Here is a 26602-nt window from a genome sequence, read left to right on the forward strand (position 1 = left end):
CTCCAAACCATCAACATGTCTATTAGACCCCATTCCTACCAGGCTGCTTAAGGAAGCCCTACCATTAATTAATGCTTTGATCTTAAATATGATCAATCTATCTTTATTAGTTGGCTATGTACCACAGGCTTTTAAGGTGGCAGTAATTAAACCATTACTTAAAAAGCCATCACTTGACCCAGCTATCTTAGCTAATTATAGGCCAATCTCCAACCTTCCTTCTCTCTCAAAAATTCTTGAAAGGGTAGTTGTAAAACAGCTAACTGATCATCTGCAGAGGAATGGTCTATTTGAAGAGTTTCAGTCAGATTTTAGAATTCATCATAGTACAGAAACAGCATTAGTGAAGGTTACAAATGATCTTCTTATGGCCTCAGACAGTGGACTCATCTCTGTGCTTGTCCTGTTAGACCTCAGTGCTGCTTTTGATACTGCTGACCATAAAATTTTATTACAGAGATTGGAGCATGCCATAGGTATTAAAGGCACTCCGCTGCGGTGGTTTGAATCATATTTGTCTAATAGATTACAATTTGTTCATGTAAATGGGGAGTCTTCTTCACAGACTAAGGTTAATTATGGAGTTCCACAAGGTTCTGTGCTAGGACCAATTTTATTCACTTTATACATGCTTCCCTTAGGCAGTATTATTAGAAAGCATTGCTTAAATTTTCATTGTTACGCAGATGATACCCAACTTTATCTATCCATGAAGCCAGAGGACACACACCAATTAGCTAAACTGCAGGATTGTCTTACAGACATAAAGACATGGATGACCTCTAATTTCCTGCTTTTAAACTCAGATAAAACTGAAGTTATTGTACTTGGCCCCACAAATCTTAGAAACATGGTGTCTAACCAGATCCTTACTCTGGATGGCACTGTGAGAAATCCTGGAGTCATTTTTGATCAGGATATGTCATTCAATGCACATATTAAGCAAATATGTAGGACTGCTTTTTTGCATTTGCGCAATATCTCTAAAATTAGAAAAAGGTCTTGTCTCAGAGTGATGCTGAAAAACTAATTCATGCATTTATTTCCTCTAGGTTGGACTATTGTAATTCAAAGCCTTCAGTTAATTCAAAATGCTGCAGCTAGAGTACTGACGGGGACTAGAAGGAGAGAGCATATTTCACCATATTGGCCTCTCTTCATTGGCTTCCTGTTAATTCTAGGATAGAATTTAAAATTCTTCTTCTTACTTATAAGGTTTTGAATAATCAGGTCCCATCTTATCTTAGGGACCTCATAGTACCATATCACCCCAATAGAGTGCTTCGCTCTCAGACTGCAGGCTTACTTGTAGTTCCTAGGGTTTTTAAGAGTAGAATGGAAGGCAGAGCCTTCAGCTTTCAGGCTCCTCTCCTGTGGACCCAGCTCCCAATTCGGATCAGGGAGACAGACACCCTCTCTACTTTTAAGATTAGGCTTAAAACTTTCCTTTTTGCTAAAGCTTATAGTTAGGGCTGGATCAGGTGACCCTGAACCATCCCTTAGTTATGCTGCTATAGACTTAGACTGCTGGGGGGTTCCCATGATGCACTGAGTGTTTCTTTCTCTTTTTGCTCTGTATGCACCACTCTGCATTTAATCATTAGTGATTGATCTCTGCTGTCTTCCACAGCATGTCTTTTTCCTGATTCTCTCCCCTCAGCCCCAGCCAGTCCCAGCAGAAGACTGCCCCTCCCTGAGCCTGGTTCTGTTGGAGGTTTCTTCCTGTTAAAAGGGAGTTTTTCCTTCCCACTGTCGCCAAGTGCTTGCTCACAGGGGGTTGTTTTGACTGTTGGGGTTTTTCTGTAATTATTGTATGGCTTTTGCCTTACAATATAAAATGCCTTGGGGCAACTGTTTGTTGTGATTTGGCGCTATATAAATAAAATTGATTTGATTTGATCTGATAATGCTGATGAAAAATATGTCCAGATGTTCCTTCAGTTGGATGTCAATAATCATTTCAGCACAGTGCTTTGATTCTGGTATTTTCTAACACAGATGGTATTTTGTGGAGTTATTTTTAAAGCGCACTAATTGGCTTATTACCTGTGTGTGTATGATTGGGTATAAAAGGCACATCCCCAAAAGGCTCAGCTGTTCACAAGCAAAGATGGGGCGAGGATCACCACTTTGTGAACAACTACATGAAAAAAAAAGTCCAACAGTTCAAGAACAGTGTTTCTCAACATTCAATTGCAAGGAATTTATGGATTCTACAGTCCATAATATAATCAGAAGATTCAGAGAATCTGGAGAACTTTCTACACGTAAGCGGCAAGGCTGAAAACCAATATTGAATGCCCATGACCTTCGATCCCTCAGGCAGCACTGCATTAAAAACCAACATCATTGTGTGAAGGATCTTTTCGTGTGGGCTCAGGAACACTTCAGAAAACCATTGTCAGTTAACACAGTTCGTTGCTACATCTACAAGTACAAGTTAAAACTCTGTCATGCAAAGCGAAAGCCATACATCAACATCCAGAAATGCCACCACCTTCTCTGGGCCCGAGCTCATTTGAAATGGACAGACACAAAGTGGAAAAGTGTGCTGTGGTCTGATGAGTCCACATTTCAAATTGTTTTTGGAAATCATGGATGTCATGTCCTCCAGAAAAAAGAGGAAAAAGACCATCCAGATTGTTACCAGCACAAAGTTCGAAAGCCAGCATCTGTGATGGTATGGGGGTGTGTTAGTGCCCATGGTATGGACAACTTACACATCCGTGATGCACCATCAATGCTGAAAGGTACATCCAGGTTTTGGAGCAACACATGCTGCCATCCAAGCAACATCTTTTTCAGGGACGTCCTTGCTTATTTCAGCAAGACAATGCCAAGCCACATTCTGCACGTGTTACAACAGCGTGGCTTCATAGTAAAAGAGTGCAGGTACTAGACTGGCCTGCCTGCAGTCCAGACCTGTTGCCCATTGAAAATGTGTGGATTGCTGAGAGTCTGGATTCTGGTTGAAGGTATTTTGGACCATTCTTCTTTACAAAACATTTGTAAAGAAAATTGCTGTTTTGACCCAAACAGTCTGTATCTGGAGAGAACAGCTACATCAGTTTTATCCCTGTACAGCAGAGGTTCCCAGTTCTTGTCCATGGGACCCAAATCACTGCACATTTTACATTTTCCCCTCATCTGTTCAGGCCAGATCAGCTCATTCAGGGAGTCTTCAGCCAGTCAACTGACAGTAGAACCATGAACAGTGGAACACATCTGTTTTGGTTCTTTATGTGCACTTAGAGAGAAGAGAAGTAGAAAATGTGCAGCAGGACCCAAAGTACTGCACATTTTCACACACACAAAGTGCTGTAATTTAATATTCAGTTATACTGATGCAGAAATTCTTGTTTTTGCAGAAAAATAGTTGATAAATCTGTTCTTCTCCCAAACAGTGTGTCTGTTCCAAGCCATTAACTGAGTGTTTGTTTTTCAGTCTAAAGAGGCGGGTGCTGATGACATCCTGGACATCTCGTCCTGTGAGCTGTGTGAGGTACGTGTCTCTGGAGTACACACAGCTGTCTTCAGAGCCCTCAAAGGAGTTTTAGACTAACCTGCAAGTTTCTTTCTCCCTCAGGTTCCCTCCTGTGCTTTTTCCATTTGTAAGGTGCTTCAGAAAAAGGTATGAGTGTGATGTGCATGTGGCTGAAGCTCGACAAACCCCCGAACTCTTCTGTTTTATAACTTCAAAAGAACAAACAGTGAAACAGACTGAGATCAGTTTGGACTGAAATCTTAAAAAACACACGACAATCGTAATATATGTATCGGTCGGGTCAGGTCGGGGAGCCTCACATCGCTGCATCGAACACATATTAGGGCCGCCCTGTGTCCTGATGAGACCCAGACAGACCACCAGTCCATCTCCATCTCACATATGTGGGCATCTGTCTGCTGTATCCAGCTGAAATGTGGCCGTTTCCTTGGTCTCTTTTCCACTTGCCTGGCCCTCAGTGCAGAGACACAGGCGCGTGAGCCCCTGCTCAGGGAGGCAGGTCACCTTACTGCCATGATGTAGCCAACATTCACAGTGCCAGTGCCATCAGTTACATCAGTGTTTGGACAGGGGCATCATTTTGGTCATTTTTCCTTGACTTGAAATGATGCACTTAAGATGTGACTGAAGTGTTTAAAGGGTTTAACCAAAATAGCGCTTTAGAAATTACAGCTAATTTCATACATCATCCCTCCCTTTTTAGAGGCCAAAGGTAACCGGGCAGACTATCAAAGCACACTGGTCCCTGTTTATTAAAGGTGTATGAGTGCAAAAGCGTGCACAAACAGCATAGAATGCACCTGTTGCAGAATGTGCACTGAGGTGTGCACCTTTCATATGTGGAAATAACACATATTGTCCATTTAAAATGTTTAACTTCCTGAATATGTGCACAAAAGTGTGTGTTGAACATACAAATTGGCTAAAAGCAATTTCAGGGGCTGAGATTGCATCTGTCATTTAGCACTTTGGAAGCCGTGGTGCTAACTTAACCAGCGTGACTGTCGTTTCATCTCCAGTTTAGTGGTGTCCAGAGGCAGAATCCTAAAACCTTTCACTGTGGAACATAACTAGTACTACAATAGTATGAAGGAACCACTCATTTGACAGAAACTCAATCCAGCGGCACCCGAGGATTCTCCGGGCGGAGCGAGTACCAAAAGCATTCACTTGTAAACTTGGGTCGCTGGTTAGAGTTGAAGGACGTTGGTGTAAAGTAGCGCCCAGCTGAGTCCAAACATCATTATGAGTTTCCAGCTAACACAGCTATGTTTATGCCTGGGGCCTGTGTCCTCTTAATAACACCACCACAAAAGAACAAAGTGATTATTTCCAACATATATCACTTTAATGATAGTTTTTCCTGTTTTTCTCTTTGGTTCATCCAAAGAGAAACGAGTTGATTACTGTTAATTATCCACTGAGTTATTAGTATGACCTCATGGAACATGTGCACTTCTTATTTTTAAGAGTGCTGGAGCAGACAAAACCTCATGACCCCCTTGTAAATATAGGCAACCCCTTGGAGGTCTCAGAACTCGGGTTCTAAACCAAGTCTACAGACTGTCAAACAGTGTGTCTATAATGTCCAGCACTATATAATGAGCACCCTGAACAGTTCACTCTGCTCGGGTGCACGTGCTATCACCAGTCACCTGCAGGGGTGAATATTTAACATGACTCCACTGACTGGGTGCTGCCATGCGCAGCTGCACCACGAGCAAATTCAGGGTTATTTATCTCACTCAGGGGCACCTTAGTGAGTTTTTTTTTCAGAAAAGGAATCAAACAGGAAATGCTCTAACTGCGAGGCCGTAACTGATGATCTGAATCAGTTTGATACTGTCACCACATATAGACGCCCTTCTGATGACTCCAGGAACTCACTGAAAGCTTGGGTCTAAGCCTTGATCCAGGACAACCACAAGCTCAGACAGGGTTAGGGACGCCCGAGCAGGTTCTGCAGTGTGGTCGCTGTGGAGTTGTGTGGCACCACCACATGCTCCCAGACCTGCCCTGACTGAACTCCCAACCTTTGCAACAGTGGAGAGATCTTTATCAGAAATAAAAATAGAAATTGTTTTGTAGCAAAGTCAGTACCAAAACCTTGTGTTCCATCTCATTTCATCTTGTATTTCTGTTGAAGAGACTGCAGGCAGACGTGTCCTCTTTCTGTCTTGCTCTCCTGTAGGTTCTAATTCTCCACAGCAATGAGTTGAAATCGCTGCTGCCCAAAGAATGTGACATCATCTCTCTGGCCACATTAAAGGTAAAGCACATAAGCATTGCACAGTGTTTGTATTAAACCGACTCTGAATTCTGGTACAGACAGAATAATGCTTTTTTCCCCACAGTGCAACTAGTGGACAAGACATCACTGTGTGAGGGGAATCATTCAGTCAGTCACTCAGTCAGTCAGTTAGCTTATTTTTGAGTAAGATAACTTCAGTTCTACTGGACCAGTTGTCACCAAACTTGGTATTTGTATTTTACGCAAGGTGGCTCCAAGATGTCTATTGGTAGGGATATTTATCCCAAGAAGGTCAAAAGGCAAAAGCTTAAGATCACATGTGCAAAACGTTTGGGGCGGCCACAGGAATCTGCCTGACTGTTTAGACTGCTCTCAGAATGCTGTCCGACGTCCTCGCAACTGGGTGTTCCAGAAAATGACCCCAAACATACAATGAAGCCGGTTGTGGATAAATCAGGCTAACATTAAGCTTTTGGAATGGCTTTCCCAAAGTCCAGACCTCAATCCCATTGAAAATCTTTGGAGTCATTGCGCTTACAAGTCAGGTTCATGTCAGAAAGCAATTTCGAATGAACTCTCCCAATTCTGCCTAGAAGAGTCAAATATCCAGAATTCTGCTAGAAGCTTGTTGATGGCAACCACAAGCATGTGGTCACTGTCAAACCTGCTAAGGAACATTCAGCTAAATAGTAGGGTTACTGTGGACTTCAGAAAATCCAAAACAAAATAAAATTGTGCACCTAATTATTTGTGCATTAAAGATGTATGTTGTATATTAGCTCAGTTCTGCTGAAGATTTTTCAATAAACCAAAGAAAATAGTTGATTCCAGTGACATCCAGTCTTCGCCTGGGGTAAATGGTCAGGGACGACATAGACAAATGTGAAATAAAGACAAATAATACACACAGTGTGACAGGTTTGCTGTGTGTGTCTCCTCAGGTTTTGGATGTACATGAAAACAAGCTCACCTCGCTCCCAGAGGACATTGGGAGGTTATCATCTCTGCAGGTAAAGCTGCTGTTATGAATGAATGAATGAAGGGATGACATTCATACACATGTTGCTGTTTGGTTCGTGGGAGGTGAAGGTTTATTTGGGGGAGTCGATGGTCTAGTGGTTAAGCGTTGGGCTTGAGACGAGAGGATCCTCGGTTCAAATCCTTGCCTGATCGGAAAATCATTAAGGGCCCTTGGGCAAGGTCCTTAACCCCCGAGTTGCTCCCGGTGTGTAGTGAGCGCCTTGTGTGGCAGCAGCCTCACATCGGGGTGAATGTGAGGCGTTATTTGTGAAGCGCTTTGAGTGCGGGATGCAGATGGAAAAGCGCTATATAAATGCAGCCCATTTACTATTTTGTTCTGTGTTAGATTTTGAATGTGGAGAAGAACAGACTGAAGGACCTGCCGCACTCCATCGGCGAGCTGAGGCTCCTGCAGACGCTCAATCTGAAGGGTATCCTGCTCGTTTATTCACAACTGACTATGGTTTTCCTGCATGTGTCCGTGAACCCGCCTCTGCCATGTTAACAGATTTGGTTTGTTTTTTTGTTGAAATGCACTGACAGGTAACTGCCTCACTGAGCTGCCGTCCTCAGTCGGCTCACTGAGCAGCCTGCGCACCCTGGACCTGAGTGACAACAACATCACCCAGCTTCCAAAATCTCTTGCACACATCCGCACCCTAGAGGTGTGTGTGTGTGTGTGTGTGTGAGTCTTGTTATTTAACTGTGCAACAAACAAAAGGAGCATCAGTGATCTGAGCTGTGTCTGTGTGCTGTGGCAGAGCTTCACACTCGATGCCGCTCTGATGTCGTACCCGCCTGCGTCTATCTGCTCAGAAGGGACTGAGAGCATCCAGCGCTTCCTGTGCACGGGTGAGGGTTTACTTTATAGAACCAGTCCTTTTAGTGGAGAGACACACAACACACACACACATTGTGGAGTGGGCCAATCAGTCAGTTATTTCATCAGAGATTCAGTTGAAGTTGTGTCACTCTTCAATCAATCAATCAATTTTTTTATATAGCGCCAAATCACAACAAACAGTTGCCCCAAGGCGCTTTATATTGTAAGGCAAGGCCATACAATAATTATGTAAAACCCCAACGGTCAAAACGACCCCCTGTGAGCAAGCACTTGGCTACAGTGGGAAGGAAAAACTCCCTTTTAACAGGAAGAAACCTCCAGCAGAACCAGGCTCAGGGAGGGGCAGTCTTCTGCTGGGACTGGTTGGGGCTGAGGGAGAGAACCAGGAAAAAGACATGCTGTGGAGGGGAGCAGAGATCGATCACTAATGATTAAATGCAGAGTGGTGCATACAGAGCAAAAAGAGAAAGAAACAGTGCATCATGGGAACCCCCCAGCAGTCTATGTCTATAGCAGCATAACTAAGGGATGGTTCAGGGTCACCTGATCCAGCCCTAACTATAAGCTTTAGCAAAAAGGAAAGTTTTAAGCCTAATCTTAAAAGTAGAGAGGGTGTCTGTCTCCCTGATCTGAATTGGGAGCTGGTTCCACAGGAGAGGAGCCTGAAAGCTGAAGGCTCTGCCTCCCATTCTACTCTTACAAACCCTAGGAACTACAAGTAAGCCTGCAGTCTGAGAGCGAAGCGCTCTATTGGGGTGATATGGTACTACGAGGTCCCTAAGATAAGATGGGACCTGATTATTCAAAACCTTATAAGTAAGAAGAAGAATTTTAAATTCTATTCTAGAATTAACAGGAAGCCAATGAAGAGAGGCCAATATGGGTGAGATATGCTCTCTCCTTCTAGTCCCCGTCAGTACTCTAGCTGCAGCATTTTGAATTAACTGAAGGCTTTTTAGGGAACTTTTAGGACAACCTGATAATAATGAATTACAATAGTCCAGCCTAGAGGAAATAAATGCATGAATTAGTTTTTCAGCATCACTCTGAGACAAGACCTTTCTGATTTTAGAGATATTGCGTAAATGCAAAAAAGCAGTCCTACATATTTGTTTAATATGCGCTTTGAATGACATATCCTGATCAAAAATGACTCCAAGATTTCTCACAGTATTACTAGAGGTCAGGGTAATGCCATCCAGAGTAAGGATCTGGTTAGACACCATGTTTCTAAGATTTGTGGGGCCAAATACAATAACTTCAGTTTTATCTGAGTTTAAAAGCAGGAAATTAGAGGTCATCCATGTCTTTATGTCTGTAAGACAATCCTGCAGTTTAGCTAATTGGTGTGTGTCCTCTGGCTTCATGGATAGATAAAGCTGGGTATCATCTGCGTAACAATGAAAATTTAAGCAATACCGTCTAATAATACTGCCTAAGGGAAGCATGTATAAAGTGAATAAAATTGGTCCTAGCACAGAACCTTGTGGAACTCCATAATTAACCTTAGTCTGTGAAGAAGATTCCCCATTTACATGAACAAATTGTAATCTATTAGATAAATATGATTCAAACCACTGCAGTGCAGTGCCTTTAATACCTATGGCATGCTCTAATCTCTGTAATAAAATTTTATGGTCAACAGTATCAAAAGCAGCACTGAGGTCTAACAGAACAAGCACAGAGATGAGTCCACTGTCTGAGGCCATAAGAAGATCATTTGTAACCTTCACTAATGCTGTTTCTGTACTATGATGAATTCTAAAACCTGACTGAAACTCTTCAAATAGACCATTCCTCTGCAGATGATCAGTTAGCTGTTTTACAACTACCCTTTCAAGAATTTTTGAGAGAAAAGGAAGGTTGGAGATTGGCCTATAATTAGCTAAGATAGCTGGGTCAAGTGATGGCTTTTTAAGTAATGGTTTAATTACTGCCACCTTAAAAGCCTGTGGTACATAGCCAACTAACAAAGATAGATTGATCATATTTAAGATCGAAGCATTAAATAATGGTAGGGCTTCCTTGAGCAGCCTGGTAGGAATGGGGTCTAATAAACATGTTGATGGTTTGGATGAAGTAACTAATGAAAATAACTCAGACAGAACAATCGGAGAGAAAGAGTCTAACCAAATACCGGCATCACTGAAAGCAGCCAAAGATAACGATACGTCTTTGGGATGGTTATGAGTAATTTTTTCTCTAATAGTTAAAATTTTGTTAGCAAAGAAAGTCATGAAGTCATTACTAGTTAAAGTTAATGGAATACTCAGCTCAATAGAGCTCTGACTCTTTGTCAGCCTGGCTACAGTGCTGAAAAGAAACCTGGGGTTGTTCTTATTTTCTTCAATTAGTGATGAGTAGAAAGATGTCCTAGCTTTACGGAGGGCTTTTTTTATAGAGCAACAGACTCTTTTTCCAGGCTAAGTGAAGATCTTCTAAATTAGTGAGACGCCATTTCCTCTCCAACTTACGGGTTATCTGCTTTAAGCTGCGAGTTTGTGAGTTATACCACGGAGTCAGGCACTTCTGATTTAAAGCTCTCTTTTTCAGAGGAGCTACAGCATCCAAAGTTGTCTTCAATGAGGATGTAAAACTATTGACGAGATACTCTATCTCCCTTACAGAGTTTAGGTAGCTACTCTGCACTGTGTTGGTATATGGCATTAGAGAACATAAAGAAGGAATCATATCCTTAAACCTAGTTACAGCGCTTTCTGAAAGACTTCTAGTGTAATGAAACTTATTCCCCACTGCTGGGTAGTCCATCAGAGTAAATGTAAATGTTATTAAGAAATGATCAGACAGAAGGGAGTTTTCAGGGAATACTGTTAAGTCTTCTATTTCCATACCATAAGTCAGAACAAGATCTAAGATATGATTAAAGTGGTGGGTGGACTCATTTACTTTTTGAGCAAAGCCAATAGAGTCTAATAATAGATTAAATGCAGTGTTGAGGCTGTCATTCTCAGCATCTGTGTGGATGTTAAAATCGCCCACTATAATTATCTTATCTGAGCTAAGCACTAAGTCAGACAAAAGGTCTGAAAATTCACAGAGAAACTCACAGTAACGACCAGGTGGACGATAGATAATAACAAATAAAACTGGTTTTTGGGACTTCCAATTTGGATGGACAAGACTAAGAGACAAGCTTTCAAATGAATTAAAGCTCTGTCTGGGTTTTTGATTAATTAATAAGCTGGAATGGAAGATTGCTGCTAATCCTCCTCCTCGGCCCGTGCTACGAGCATTCTGACAGTTAGTGTGACTCGGGGGTGTTGACTCATTTAAACTAACATATTCATCCTGCTGTAACCAGGTTTCTGTTAGGCAGAATAAATCAATATGTTGATCAATTATTATATCATTTACCAACAGGGACTTAGAAGAGAGAGACCTAATGTTTAATAGACCACATTTAACTGTTTTAGTCTGTGGTGCAGTTGAAGGTGCTATATTATTTTTTCTTTTTGAATTTTTATGCTTAAATAGATTTTTGCTGGTTGTTGGTGGTCTGGGAGCAGGCACCGTCTCAGGCACCTCTTAGAGGTGTTTCCCTTAATGTATTTTTTCAGTTATTTTAAATAACTTTTATTTCTCTGGTATATCATGAACTTGCAGCTAATTGCTATTACTAGTAAAGTATTTGTTTTGGGGCGATTAAATCAATGAAATCTTGAAGCTGAGAGGAAACAGGAAGTGCATGTGAAAGGTTTGAAGTTTATGTTGCATTTAGTGGAAACTGGCAACTCATGATTTCTGATTTACAGCTGGGAAAAATTCACAGCCAATTTCAATTCAATTTATTTAGTTTATATAGCACCAAATCACAACAAAGTTGCCTCAAGGTGCATCACACAAGTAAGGTTTAACCTTACCAACACCCAGAGCAACCACACAGGCAACAGTGGTAAGGAAAAACTCCCTCAGAGGAAGAAACCTCAAGCAGACCAGACTCAAAGGGGTGACCCTCTGCTTGGGCCATGCTACAAACATAAATTACAAAACATTTCACAAAACGTATATACAGGAAATGTTGCCAGTGTACAGGATAGGAGAGTTTCAGAAACAGCCAACCTGTGTGTCTGAGTCTTACCTATGAGTCGCACAGGTATACAGTGGATCCAGAAAGTATTCACAGCCTTTGCCATGAAGCTCAAAATTGAGCTCAGGTTCATCCTGTTTCCACTGATGATCATCCTTGAGGTGTTTCTACAGATTAATTGGAGTCCACCTGGGGTAAATTCAGTTGATTGGACATGATTTGGAAAGACACACACCTGTCTACATATAAGGTCCCACAGTTGATAGTGCATGTCACATTACAAACCAAGAAGCATGAAGTCAAAGGAATTGTCTGTAGACCTCTGAGACAGGATTGTCTCCAGGCACAAATCTGGGGAAGGATACAGAAACATTTCTGCTGTTTTGAAGATCCTAATGAGCACAGTGGCCTGCATCATCTGTAAAACCCCTGTCACACCTTGAGGATTTAGCCAGCGTATGCTGACCGTATTAAAAACACTGGTATACAAATAATGAATGTTTATGAGTTCAATGGTATGAATATTTCATGAGTTGAAAGTTGGAATGTTCCATTCAATGAGGCGACGCTTTCACCGAAACAATTAAACCATTACTTAAGAAATCTAATCTTGAGTATATTGAAAAACTATAGGCTGATACCAAATCTATCATTTTGCTCTAAAATTCTCGAAAAGGTGGTTTCACAGTAGCTTGTGGACCACCTTACTAAGAATAATCTTTTTGAGCCAGTGCAGTCTGCATTTAGAAAATATAATTCCACAGAGACGGCTCTCACTAAAGTGATAAATGATCTTCTGCTTGCAATGGATTCAGACACCACTATCGTTCTGGTGCTGTTAGATCTCAGTGCTGCATTTGATACAGTGGATCATCATATTCTACTTGATAGGCTGGAAAATCATTTTGGGATTACTGGGAGTGCCCTTGCATGGTCGACATCATACTTGACCAGTCATTTTCCCTGTGTTTTGTACAGTAACACTACCTGTAACCTTAGTGACATGAAATTTGGGGTTCCACAGGGGTCTGTCTTATACCCCCTGCTTTTCCCCCTTTATATAGCACCCCTTGGGCACATATTGCAGCGTTTTGAGATTATCTTTCATTGCTATGCTAATGATACTCAGATATACCTAATTGCTGGTAATCTCATCCACATAAAACTTTTAGAAGATTGCCTTGCATCAGTGAAAAGCTGGATGTCTAGCAACTTACTAGTTTTAAACTCTGATAAGACTGAAATGGTGGTTTTTGGTCCACTGGCTTCAATTTGACCAGCTAAGGCTTAGCTGAGGCTCGTGTGTCATACATCACACTGACAAAGTGAGGAACCTTTGGGTAATTTTTGATCCTGCGTTGTCCTTTGTCCTCCACATTAGAAATATTACGAGGACTGTTTTCTTCCACCTTCAACATAAAGCGAAGATTTGTCCCATCCTGTCTATGGCTGATGCTGAGACCCTGATCCATGCATTTGTCTCTTCTAGATTGGACTGCTACAATGTTCTATTTTCTGGTTTACTGCAGTCCAGCATTAGGGCTCTTCCAATTGGTTCAAAATGCTGCTGCCGGACTTTTGACAGGAAGCAGAAAGTTTGACCACATTACACCCATTTTGGCATCTCTTCACTGGCTTCCTGTCCCAGTGAGATCAGATTTTAAGATTCTGTTACTAACTTATAAAATTGTTCACGGACTGGCACCGGCTCAGGCTTTACGTTCTCAGGGTCCCGGACTACTTTGTGTCCCTAGGGTGAATAAAAAGTCTGCGGGTCACAGAGCTTTCTCTTATTGTGCACCTGCTTTGTGAAATGATCTCCCTGTGTCAATAAAACAGTCAGATTCTGTAGAGACTTTCAAGTCCGGACTTAAGATGCACTTAGTTTCCCTTTCGTATGGCTAGCATACTGGCATAGTGTGGTACTATGCTTTCTACCCTTTTAAATTAATTTTATAAGTAAACAAAGCGGGCTGCAGCATCAATTCTATCGAAAGTCTGAAAGTCTGGGTCTTTTAGTGAAGCTTAGGGCTAGTGGCCGGCGATCACCTTAGTGTTTCTACTCTTTCTTTTTGACATATGCCAGCGTATGACTGATACGTCTTGCATACATGGACCATAAGTTGTAGGTAAGTTATGCGATTGTTGACACACGTTTCTTGTAAGTTACTTATAAGTTGAAATACATCCATTGATTGGCTTTGCGCCACGACAAGAAAATAAACTTATTTTAAAATTTGAAAAAAATCATAGCACCACATTCACATCAGCATTTATCACAGACATCAGTCGACTCTTCATCATTCTGCAAAATCCCATGATCCACCAAGACAAAAATAAAATAAAAAAAATTATAATTTCTCTGTTTGGCCCCTGTGTGGAGGGGAGAGGTTGCGCGACAGTGTACACATGCTCGATGATGTGCTTGCCAATATCTACATGTTCTGACAGCCAAACAAAGGTCCCAAAGGAATGGTACCATACCGTGCAGTCCTGACCCGGAACGCTCAGTGGGAACGGAGCTGTCAGCATACGCTGGCTAAATCATGGCTGGCTAAATCATAAAATGTCATGGTGTGACAACTGCTAACTTATTTGATGCATCCATCGTATTTGGCGCATGTTTCATATGTCGGCATACGCTGGCTAAATTGTCAAGGCATGACAGGGCCCTAAATAGAAAAAGCTCGGATGCATCACGACTCTTCCTAGAGCTGGTCGTTCATTTAAACTGAGCGATCAGGGGAGAAGGGGCTTAGTCAGGGAAGTGACCAAGAACCCGATATTCACTCTGTCAGAGCTCTAACATTCTTCTGTGGAGGAAAACCATCTTTGCAGCAATCCACCAATCAGGCCTGTATGGCTTTAAAAAAAAAAAGAAATTCATGTTGTCATTATCGGGTGTTGTGAGGAGAATTTTGAGGGGGGGGGGAATGAATTTCTGCCATTTTAGAATAAGGTTTTAACATAACAAATTGTGGAAAAAGTGGAGCGCTGTGAATACTTTCTGGATGCACTGTATATATAGAAGTGACACCCCCTGAGAAATCATGCCCGAAACTCGCTGCCATGTGAGTGGCACACCACAGCAAATCGTGTGCACATTATGCTGAAGACCCAGGCACAGGTCTTATGAGGTTAATCGTGTGTCGGTTCTATTGGTCACATTATTGGCAAAGCTTCTGGGGAAAACCTGGTCTTGTTAGGAGAGATGGCATCCATCCCACTTTGGATGGAGCAGCTCTCATTTCTAGAAATCTGGCCAATTTTCTTAAATCCTCCAAACCGTGACTATCCAGGGTTGGGACCAGGAAGCAGAGTTGTAGTCTTGCACACCTCTCTGCAGCTTCTCTCCCCCTGCCATCCCCTCATTACCCCATCCCTGTATCAATCAATCAATCAACTTTCTTCTTATATAGCGCCAAATCACAACAAACAGTTGCCCCAAGGCGCTCCATATTGTAAGGCAAGGCCATACAATAATTATGAAAAACCCCAACGGTCAAAACGACCCCTGTGAGCAAGCACTTTGCGACAGTGGGAAGGAAAAACTCCCTTTTAACAGGAAGAACCCTCCAGCAGAACCAGGCTCAGGGAGGGCTCTGGGACTGGTTGGGGCTGAGGGAGAGAACCAGGAAAAAGACATGCTGTGGAGGGGAGCAGAGATCAACTAATGATTAAATGCAGAGTGGTGCATACAGAGCAAAAAGAGAAAGAAACACTCAGTGCATCATGGGAACCCACCAGCAGTCTAAGTCTATAGCAGCATAACTAAGGGATGGTTCAGGGTCACCTGATCCAGCCCTAACTCTAAGCTTTAGCAAAAAGGAAAGTTTTAAGCCTAATCTTAAAAGTAGAGAGGGTGCCTGTCTCCCTGATCTGAATTGGGAGCTGGTTCCACAGGAGAGGAGCCTGAAAGCTGAAGGCTCTGCCTCCCATTCTACTCTTACAAACCCTAGGAACTACAAGTAAGCCTGCAGTCTGAGAGCAAAGCGCTCTATTGGGGTGATATGGTACTATGAGGTCCCTAAGATAAGATGGGACCTGATTATTCAAAACCTTATAAGTAAGAAGAAGAATTTTAAATTCTATTCTAGAATTAACAGGAAGCCAATGAAGAGAGGCCAATATGGGTGAGATATGCTCTCTCCTTGTAGTCCCTGTCAGTACTCTAGCTGCAGCATTTTGAATTAACTGAAGGCTTTTCAGGGAACTTTTAGGACAACCTGATAATAATGAATTACAATAGTCCAGCCTAGAGGAAATAAATGCATGAATTAGTTTTTCAGCATCACTCAGACAAGACCTTTCTAATTTTAGAGATATTGCGCAAATGCAAAAAAGCAGTCCTACATATTTGTTTAATATGCGCATTGAATGACATATCTTGATCAAAAATGACTCCAAGACTGCTCACAGTATTACTAGAGGTCAGGGTAATGCCATCCAGAGTAAGGATCTGGTTACACACCATGTTTCTAAGATTTGTGGGGCCAAGTACAATAACTTCAGTTTTATCTGAGTTTAAAAGCAGGAAATTAGAGGTCATCCATGTCTTTATGTCTGTAAGACAATCCTGCAGTTTAGCTAATTGGTGTGTGTCCTCTGGCTTCATGGATCGATAAAGCTGGGTATCATCTGCGTAACAATGAAAATTTAAGCAATGCCGTCTAATAATACTGCCTAAGGGAAGCATGTATCAAGTGAATAAAATTGGTCCTAGCACAGAACCTTGTGGAACTCCATAATTAACCTTAGTCTGTGAAGAAGATTCCCCATTTACATGAACAAATTGTAATCTATTAGATAAATATGATTCAAACCACCGCAGTGCAGTGCCTTTAATACCTATGGCATGCTCTAATCTCTGTAATAAAATTTTATGGTCAACAGTATCAAAAGCAGCACTGAGGTCTAACAGAACAAGCACAGAGATGAGTCCACTGTCTGAGGCCATAAGAAGATCATTTGTAACCTTCACTAATGCTGTTTCTGTACTATGATGAATTCTAAAACCTGACTGAAACTCTTCAAATAGACCATTCCTCTGCAGATGATCAGTTAGCTGTTTTACAACTAGCCTTTCAAGAATTTTTGAGAGAAAAGGAAGGTTGGAGATTGGCCTATAATTAGCTAAGATAGCTGGGTCAAGTGATGGCTTTTTAAGTAATGGTTTAATTACTGCCACCTTAAAAGCCTGTGGTACATAGCCAACTAATAAAGAGTGATCACATTTAAGATCAAAGCATTAATTAATGGTAGGGCTTCCTTGAGCAGCCTGGCAGGAATGGGGTCTAATAAACATGTTGATGGTTTGGATGAAGTAACTAATGAAAATAACTCAGACAGAACAATCGGAGAGAAAGAGTCTAACCAAATACCGGCATCACTGAAAGCAGCCAAAGATAACGATACATCTTTGGGATGGTTATGAGTAATTGTTTTTTCTCTAATAGTCAAAATTTTGTTAGCAAAGAAAGTCATGAAGTCATTACTAGTTAAAGTTAATGGAATACTCAGCTCAATAGAGCTCTGACTCTTTGTCAGCCTGGCTACAGTGCTGAAAAGAAACCTGAGGTTATTCTTATTTTCTTCAATTAGTGATGAGTAGAAAGATGTCCTAGCTTTACGGAGGGCTTTTTTATAGAGCAACAAACTCTTTTTCCAGGCTAAGTGAAGATCTTCTAAATTAGTGAGACGCCATTTCCTCTCCAACTTACGGGTTATCTGCTTTAAGCTACGAGTTTGTGAGTTATACCACAGAGTCAGACACTTCTGATTTAAAGCTCTCTTTTTCAGAGGAGCTACAGCATCCAAAGTTGTCTTCAAAGAGGATGTAAAACTATTGACGAGATACTCTAACTCCCTTACAGAGTTTAGGTAGCTACTCTGCTCTGTGTTGGTATATGACATTAGAGAACATAAAGAAGGAATCATATCCTTAAACCTAGTTACAGCGCTTTCTGAAAGACTTTTAGTGTAATGAAACTTATTCCCCACTGCAGGGTAGTCCATCAGGGTAAATGTAAATGTTATTAAAAAATGATCAGACAGAAGGGAGTTTTCAGGGAATACTGTTAAGTCTTCTATTTCCATACCATAAGTCAGAACAAGATCTAAGATATGATTAAAGTGGTGGGTGGACTCATTTACTTTTTGAGCAAAGCCGATAGAGTCTAATAATAGATTAAATGCAGTGTTGAGGCTGTCATTCTCAGCATCTGTGTGGATGTTAAAATCGCTCACTATAATTATCTTATCTGAGCTAAGCACTAAGTCAGACAAAAGATCTGAAAATTCACAGAGAAACTCACAGTAACGACCAGGTGGACGATAGATAATAACAAATAAAACTGGTTTTTGGGACTTCCAATTTGGATGGACAAGACTAAGAGACAAGCTTTCAAATGAATTAAAGCTCTGTCTAGGTTTTTGATTAATTAATAAGCTGGAATGGAAGATTGCTGCTAATCCTCCGCCACGGCCCGTGCTACGAGCATTCTGACAGTTAGTGTGACTCGGGGGTGTTGACTCATTTAAACTAACATATTCATCCTGCTGTAACCAGGTTTCTGTTAGGCAGAATAAATCAATACGTTGATCAATTATTATATCATTTACCAACAGGGACTTAGAAGAGAGAGACCTAATGTTTAATAGACCACATTTAACTGTTTTAGTCTGTGGTGCAATTGAAGGTGCTATATTATTTTTTCTTTTTGAATTTTTATGCTTAAATAGATTTTTGCTGGTTATTGGTGGTCTGGGAGCAGGCACCGTCTCTACGGGGATGGGGTAATGAGGGGATGGCAGGGGGAGAGAAGCTGCAGAGAGGTGTATAAGACCACAGCTCTGCCTCCTGGTCCCAACGCTGGACAGTCACAGTTTGGAGGATCCAAGAAAATTGGCCAGATTTCTAGAAATGAGAGCTGCTCCATCTAAAGTGGGATGGATGCCGTCTCTCCTAACAAGACCAGGTTTTCCCCAGAAGCTTTGCCAATTATCAATGAAGCCCACCTCATTTTTTGGACACCACTCAGACAGCCAGCAATTCAAGGAGAACATGCGGCTAAACATGTCACTCCCGGTCTGATTGGGGAGGGGCCCAGAGAAAACAGAGTCCGACATTGTTTTTGCAAAGTTACACACTGATTTAATGTTAATTTTAGTGACCTCCGATTGGCGTAACCGAGTGTCATTACTGCCGACGTGAATTACAATCTTACCAAATTTACGCTTAGCCTTAGCCAGCAATTTCAAATGTCCTTCGATGTCGCCTGCTCTGGCCCCCGGAAGACAATTGACTATGGTTGCTGGTGTCGCTAACTTCACATTTCTCAAAACAGAGTCGCCAATAACCAGAGTTTGATCCTCGGCGAGTGTATCGTCGAGTGGGGAAAAACGGTTAGAGATGTGAACGGGTTGACGGTGTACACGGGGCTTCTGTTTAGGGCTACGCTTTCTCCTCACAGTCACCCAGTCAGCCTGCTTTCCCGACTGCCCGGGATCTGCCAGGGGGGAACTAACGGCGGCTAAGCTACCATGGTCCGCACCGACTACAGGGGCCTGGCTAGCTGTAGAATTTTCCACGGTGCAGAGCCGAGTCTCCAATTCGCCCAACCTGGCCTCCAAAGCTACGAATAAGCTGCACTTATTACAAGTACCGTTACTGCTAAAGGAGGCCGAGGAATAACTAAACATTTCACACCCAGAGCAGAAAAGTACGGGAGAGACAGGAGAAGCCGCCATGCTAAATCGGCTAAGAGCTAGTAGCTACGCAACCTAGCGGATTCCCAAAAACACACAAAGTGAACAATGTGTAAATAATTTAGAGGTGATTCAGCAGAAGGAGTGCCCCAATCAAGGCATCAAACAGGCCATGAAGCAGCACAGGCAACGCACGACAACAGCGAACGCACGACAACGGTGCTAAAATAAAATTAAAATCGACTAAACACGCTGTGGAGCAGCGCACGACAACAGTGCTAAAAAAATAAAAAAATAAAAACGAAAGCGTTAGCAAGCTAGTTAGCTTGCCAACGCTGATGAAAGTTAGCAGAGTTAGTAGAGACGGTGCCTGCTCCCAGACCACCAATAACCAGCAAAAATCTATTTAAGCATAAAAATTGAAAAAGAAAAAATAATATAGCACCTTCAACTGCACCTCAGACTAAAACAGTTAAATGTGGTCTATTAAACATTAGGTCTCTCTCTTCTAAGTCCCTGTTAGTAAATGATATAATAATTGATCAACATATTGATTTATTCTGCCTTACAGAAACCTGGTTACAGCAGGATGAATATGTTAGTTTAAATGAGTCAACACCCCCGAGTCACACTAACTGTCAGGATGCTCGTAGCACGGGCCGAGGTGGAGGATTAGCAGCAATCTTCCATTCCAGCTTATTAACTAATCAAAAACCCAGACAGAGCTTTAATTCATTTGAAAGCTTGACTCTTAGTCTTGTCCATCCAAATTGGAAGTCCCAAAAACCAGTTTTATTTGTTATTATCTATCGTCCACCTGGTCGTTACTGTGAGTTTCTCTGTGAATTTTCAGACCTTTTGTCTGACTTAGTGCTTAGCTCAGATAAGATAATTATAGTGGGCGATTTTAACATCCACACAGATGCTGAGAATGACAGCCTCAACACTGCATTTAATCTATTATTAGACTCAATTGGCTTTGCTCAAAATGTAAATGAGTCCACCCACCACTTTAATCATATCTTAGATCTTGTTCTGACTTATGGTATGGAAATTGAACACTTAACAGTATTCCCTGAAAACTCCCTTCTGTCTGATCATTTCTTAATAACATTTACATTTACTCTGATGGACTACCCAGCAGTGGGGAATAAGTTTCATTACACTAGAAGTCTTTCAGAAAGCACTGTAACTAGGTTTAAGGATATGATTCCTTCTTTATGTTCTCTAATGCCATATACCAACACAGTGCAGAGTAGCTACCTAAACTCTGTAAGTGAGATAGAGTATCTCGTCAATAGTTTTACATCCTCATTGAAGACAACTTTGGATGCTGTAGCTCCTCTGAAAAAGAGAGCTTTAAATCAGAAGTGCCTGACTCCGTGGTATAACTCACAAACTCGCAGCTTAAAGCAGATAACCCGTAAGTTGGAGAGGAAATGGCGTCTCACTAATTTAGAAGATCTTCACTTAGCCTGGAAAAAGAGTCTGTTGCTATAAAAAAGCCCTCCGTAAAGCTAGGACATCTTACTACTCATCACTAATTGAAGAAAATAAGAACAACCCCAGACTTCTTTTCAGCACTGTAGCCAGGCTGACAAAGAGTCAGAGCTCTATTGAGCCGAGTATTCCTTTAACTTTAACTAGTAATGACTTCATGACTTTCTTTGCTAATAAAATTTTAACTATTAGAGAAAAAATTACTCAAAACCATCCCAAAGACGTATCGTTATCTTTGGCTGCTTTCAGTGATGCTGGTATTTGGTTAGACTCTTTCTCTCCGATTGTTCTGTCTGAGTTATTTTCATTAGTTACTTCATCCAAACCATCAACATGTCTATTAGACCCCATTCCTACCAGGCTGCTCAAGGAAGCCCTACCATTATTTAATGCTTCGATCTTAAATATGATCAATCTATCTTTATTAGTTGGCTATGTACCACAGGCTTTTAAGGTGGCAGTAATTAAACCATTACTTAAAAAGCCTTCACTTGACCCAGCTATCTTAGCTAATTATAGGCCAATCTCCAACCTTCCTTTTCTCTCAAAAATTCTTGAAAGGGTAGTTGTAAAACAGCTAACTGATCATCTGCAGAGGAATGGTCTATTTGAAGAGTTTCAGTCAGGTTTTAGAATTCATCATAGTACAGAAACAGCATTAGTGAAGGTTACAAATGATCTTCTTATGGCCTCAGACAGTGGACTCATCTCTGTGCTTGTTCTGTTAGACCTCAGTGCTGCTTTTGATACTGTTGACCATAAAATTTTATTACAGAGATTAGAGCATGCCATAGGTATTAAAGGCACTGCGCTGCGGTGGTTTGAATCATATTTATCTAATAGATTACAATTTGTTCATGTAAATGGGGAATCTTCTTCACAGACTAAGGTTAATTATGGAGTTCCACAAGGTTCTGTGCTAGGACCAATTTTATTCACTTTATACATGCTTCCCTTAGGCAGTATTATTAGACGGCATTGCTTAAATTTTCATTGTTACGCAGATGATGCCCAGCTTTATCTATCCATGAAGCCAGAGGACACACACCAATTAGCTAAACTGCAGGATTGTCTTGCAGACATAAAGACATGGATGACCTCTAATTTTGTTGTATGGCTGGGGTGCCTGGCTGCCTTTTGTTTCTGTCTTCTGTTCTCTGTCTTTTGTTTTTCCTTCCAGGTGGCATGCGTTCAGGACTGAGTGGCTGTGTGGCTGAGTTATTAGGACCTCACCCTGATCACCTGAGGCTGGTCATGTGCAGCTCGTCAGGACTCACAGCTGTGGTGCATCTTTATGGATTGGGGCATGGTTGAATTTAAGTCTGGAGTACACAGTGTGTATTTGCCAGAGACTCAACCTTGTGACCAGACGGGTGAGATCGTCGTCTAGAGAGCCATCTCATCATCATGGATGCAGAGACCGTACCAGGTTTGATGCCATGGTCTGTGAAAGAGGAGGGGGTGAGGTCTCACGCTCGTCAGCGCACTTCCTGAGGTACTTTAGGTTTTGTGACTAACATGAGTACAGTCAGTAAATGTGGTGTCCCTCACACCTTATTATATTGAGCTGTTATGTTAGTCATTTAATCAGCTTCCACTGCAGTGGAGAATGGAACTGGGTGTTCCATGCCTGCATGGTGGGAAGCTGATTGGTGATTAAGCCAGGAAGTGTTTGCTGTTTATGTACACCTTTGAGTGGTCTCTCTGTGTGTGGAGTGGTGGACTCACATGATGGTTTCTTCTTTCACAGACTCAGTTGGTCGCGGCCACCTGGGGGGTGTCGGCGGGGTCCTTGGATCCGAACTGTTCTGGCTCCGGACCGTTTGTGCTGCTGGGAGTGCACCGTTATTCCACCTCGCCAGACCGCGCACTCATTCGTTATTATGTAGCACTCACTGTTATGTTATTAAATTCTGTTATCCTTTGTACCGTGCTCTGCTTATTTTATGCTTGGTCCTTTCAAACGCTGGTCGGTTCTCTGCCTGCGTCCGACACATAACAAATTTCCTGCTTTTAAACTCAGATAAAACTGAAGTTATTGTACTTGGCCCCACAAATCTTAGAAACATGGTGTCTAACCAGATCCTTACTCTGGATGGCATTACCCTGACCTCTAGTAATACTGTGAGAAATCTTGGAGTCATTTTTGATCAGGATATGTCATTCAATGCGCATATTAAACAAATATGTAGGACTGCTTTTTTGCATTTACGCAATATCTCTTAAATTAGAAAGGTCTTGTCTCAGAGTGATGCTGAAAAACTAATTCATGCATTTATTTCCTCTAGGCTGGACTATTGTAATTCATTATTATCAGGTTGTCGTAAAAGTTCCCTGAAAAGCCTTCAGTTAATTCAAAATGCTGCAGCTAGAGTACTAACGGGGACTAGAAGGAGAGAGCATATCTCACCCATATTGGCCTCTCTTCATTGGCTTCCTGTTAATTGTAGAATAGAATTTAAAATTCTTCTTCTTACTTATAAGGTTTTGAATAATCAGGTCCCATCTTATCTTAGGGACCTCATAGTACCATATCACCCCAATAGAGCGCTTCGCTCTCAGACTGCAGGCTTACTTCTAGTTCCTTGGGTTTGTAAGAGTAGAATGGGAGGCAGAGCCTTCAGCTTTCAGGCTCCTCTCCTGTGGAACCAGCTCCCAATTCAGATCAGGGAGACAGACACCCTCTCTACTTTTAAGATTAGGCTTAAAACTTTCCTTTTTGCTAAAGCTTAGAGTTAGGGCTGGATCAGGTGACCCTGAACCATCCCTTAGTTATGCTGCTATAGACTTAGACTGCTGGGGGGTTCCCATGATGCACTGAGTGTTTCTTTCTCTTTTTGCTCTGTATGCACCACTCTGCATTTAATCATTAGTGATTGATCTCTGCTCCCCTCCACAGCATGTCTTTTTCCTGGTTCTCTCCCTCAGCCCCAACCAGTCCTAGCAGAAGACTGCCCCTCCCTGAGCCTGGTTCTGCTGGAGGTTTCTTCCTGTTAAAAGGGAGTTTTTCCTTCCCACTGTTACCAAGTGCTTGCTCACAGGGGGTCGTTTTGACCGTTGGGGTTTTTACGTAATTATTGTATGGCCTTGCCTTACAATATAAAGCGCCTTGGGGCAACTGTTTGTTGTGATTTGGCGCTATATAAATAAAATTGATTGATTGATTGATTGTGTTGTTTAACCCCCTACCGCCCGCCTCATTTTGGCTTGTCAGTATCTCACAAATAAAAAGTGGAATTTCCCATCGATGAGATATACAGGCTTAGAAGGGGTTAAATCTCATATGAACTGACTCTACATCCAAACTGTGAACACCCAAACCTTTGATTTTATTTGTGTTTATTTAACTGTCTTGTTTTTTCATACTGTCTACATAAGTACATGCACTGTAATTGCACTTAAGACTTCTGTGTTTATTGTTAACTGAGTAATTAATAGTTCATTTGGCCTCACTAAATACTGAATTATGATTTGGAAACTCCAAATTATTTGATTTTATTCATGTTAACGTGCTGATTCTGCCTCATTACTTACCAAAGACACCTTTTGAGCTAAAACTCAGCATAAATATGTCACAGTTTTCTTGGTTCCTTGATGTTGATATAAAATTCCAGCTCTGCAACTAATACTGACAACTGTAAAATTAATTTCATGAATAAGCTTCTAAACAAGAAATATTTCATGAAACCCAGGTAGAGATTGTTTGAAATAGGACATAGCTTATGAAAGAAAATATGCTTTTGTTTATGGTACAAACAATCCCCTTACAATATGGCTGCCATTTTCACATCCATTACTCAGTGCAGGTGGCACAAAGTGTCAGGTATTTGGTTTTAGACACTGCCTTACTGTTTTAACCGCTAATCTAATTGGAAATCAAACTGGAAAGGTCTGAATTTTTCCATTTCCAACAATTATAAGGGTGTTACACTGCTCTCTTTGCAAGGTGAAGTCATTGAAATTCTAAACAAGCGTGGTGGGTTTTTCTGACCCTCCCGCTCTGGTATCAGTCCAGTTAATAATCTATTGACTTTTATTAAAATATAAATATAGCACCATTTATGCCATATATTAGACTGTATGTGACACTGCTGTTTTATTTCTTGTTTCATCTGGATCTTCAGAACTGGGAGCGGAGTATTGTCCCCCATCTCAGTATCTTCTGCCGGTGTTGGAGACTGACTGCAGCAAACAGAATTCTGATTGTGCAGATGGCCTGGAAGTGGCGTGGCAGGTAGGTGGTACACTAACACACAACTCTACAGAACTGCAAATGTTTGATTGTGTCAAACTTATCGTATGGACTAAGGTGTTATTGGCACCAAGACTTAGTGCTGCGGGTTAACAGGTTGTTTTTGTAGAGTTTTACGAGTGTGTAAGTGTGATGATTGTACACTTTGTTTTGGGTTTCTATTGAATTCTTCAAGTTTCATTTGTGAGAATGAATTGGCCAAGTTTTGGTTCACAAGTGATGTTGATGTCAGTAAATGCACTGAAGGTGGAGAAAGTGCCAGGGTTCTGTGGTACTGGAGCTGAACTCCTACAGGCAGGTGCATTTATTGTTCTCCTGGCATTGCATGCAGTTGTAGCTTTAATCTGGGAGGCTGGTATCATCCCTAAGGCCCGGAACATAGGACTTAGAGTTATTGCACTGTTCTTTGTGCTGGAGAAAGTGCTTGGAAGGATGATTCTGAACAGGATTTGGTCCCGGTTACTTGCCACTGAGCCACTAGAGCACTCTGGTTTTATACCCACTAAGTCAGCCATGGACAACATCCTTCTCGTAGCTCTGTGAGTGCTCTTTGAATGAATGTGTGAATATTGGTACTGCTTATTTTAAACCTATGCTGATTTTCACAGGACAGCCTGAGAATTTATGGATCCCTTCTCTATGTAATGTGGAGTTGTGTCAGGAAGGGCATCCAGCGTAAAACCTGTGCCAATTCAACATGCAGGTCTACGTTACTTTAGATCTGCTGTGGTGACCCTGAGTGAAAACAAGGGAGCAGTCGAAGGGGGTAAGCAGTTCCTGTGAGTGCTGTGCAGAGTGGGGGTGGGGTGGGAGGTAGAATCGCTGACTTTTTCCGTGAACACTGGTGTCTATCAGTGATGTGTTCTGGCTCATATGCAGGTCAGTGCTGGCCTGTGCTGGGAGTTGATTCGGGTTGTGGAATCCAACAGCTTAGGTGCTTTTTGTTGGCGAATACGTTTACTGACTTTAACTTCAAGGGTGACGCTGTGATCTTTGTGGAATCAGTGGATACCCTGTTTGTAGCAATTGAGAAACTGAGTAAGGAATCAGAGTGACTGGAATTACAACTTGTCCTAAGATCCAGGCTTTTCGATGACTTCCTGGATTCTGCCATCAGAAATGTATCTGTATGTAATAAAAGTGTCAAACTTGTAAAGAGACATTTACGTATCTTGGCAGGAAACTTATGTCTCTGTATCCTGGACGTTTGAAATGGACAGACACCTGGGAAGAGCTTATTGAATCACTGGACATAGGTGTTTGATGATGTTGATAGTCTTTAGGGTCCAGTCTGGTTGGGAGGCATGGATAGTAACCAGTCACATAAGGTAAAGATGGATGTCCTTGGTGCTTGGTCCATTTGGAGCATCCTTGGTTGTTATTAGAATGACTATGTGTCAAACTTTGGATGCTTCAGGAGACTCACATGAGGATTATCTGTTGTAATGTGAGGGAACATTGGCTATCACATTTTG

General features: G+C 41.7%; 1 protein-coding gene across 2 annotated transcripts in view; it reads left to right on the forward strand.

The window, feature by feature from the left end:
- lrsam1 (leucine rich repeat and sterile alpha motif containing 1) overlaps positions 1–26602 on the forward strand; it is a 104779-nt gene that overhangs the window by 5573 nt on the left and 72604 nt on the right. For both annotated transcript variants that reach the window (XM_034192427.1, XM_034192428.1), the window contains exons 3-10: positions 3446–3502; positions 3587–3631; positions 5697–5774; positions 6698–6766; positions 7123–7207; positions 7320–7441; positions 7538–7628; positions 25000–25109. In XM_034192427.1, coding sequence (XP_034048318.1) covers positions 3446–3502; positions 3587–3631; positions 5697–5774; positions 6698–6766; positions 7123–7207; positions 7320–7441; positions 7538–7628; positions 25000–25109 — 657 coding nt within the window. The remainder of the gene's footprint in view (positions 1–3445; positions 3503–3586; positions 3632–5696; positions 5775–6697; positions 6767–7122; positions 7208–7319; positions 7442–7537; positions 7629–24999; positions 25110–26602) is intronic.

Source organism: Thalassophryne amazonica, chromosome 17 (assembly GCF_902500255.1).
Source record: "Thalassophryne amazonica chromosome 17, fThaAma1.1, whole genome shotgun sequence".
NCBI classification, from domain to species: Eukaryota; Metazoa; Chordata; class Actinopteri; order Batrachoidiformes; family Batrachoididae; genus Thalassophryne; species Thalassophryne amazonica.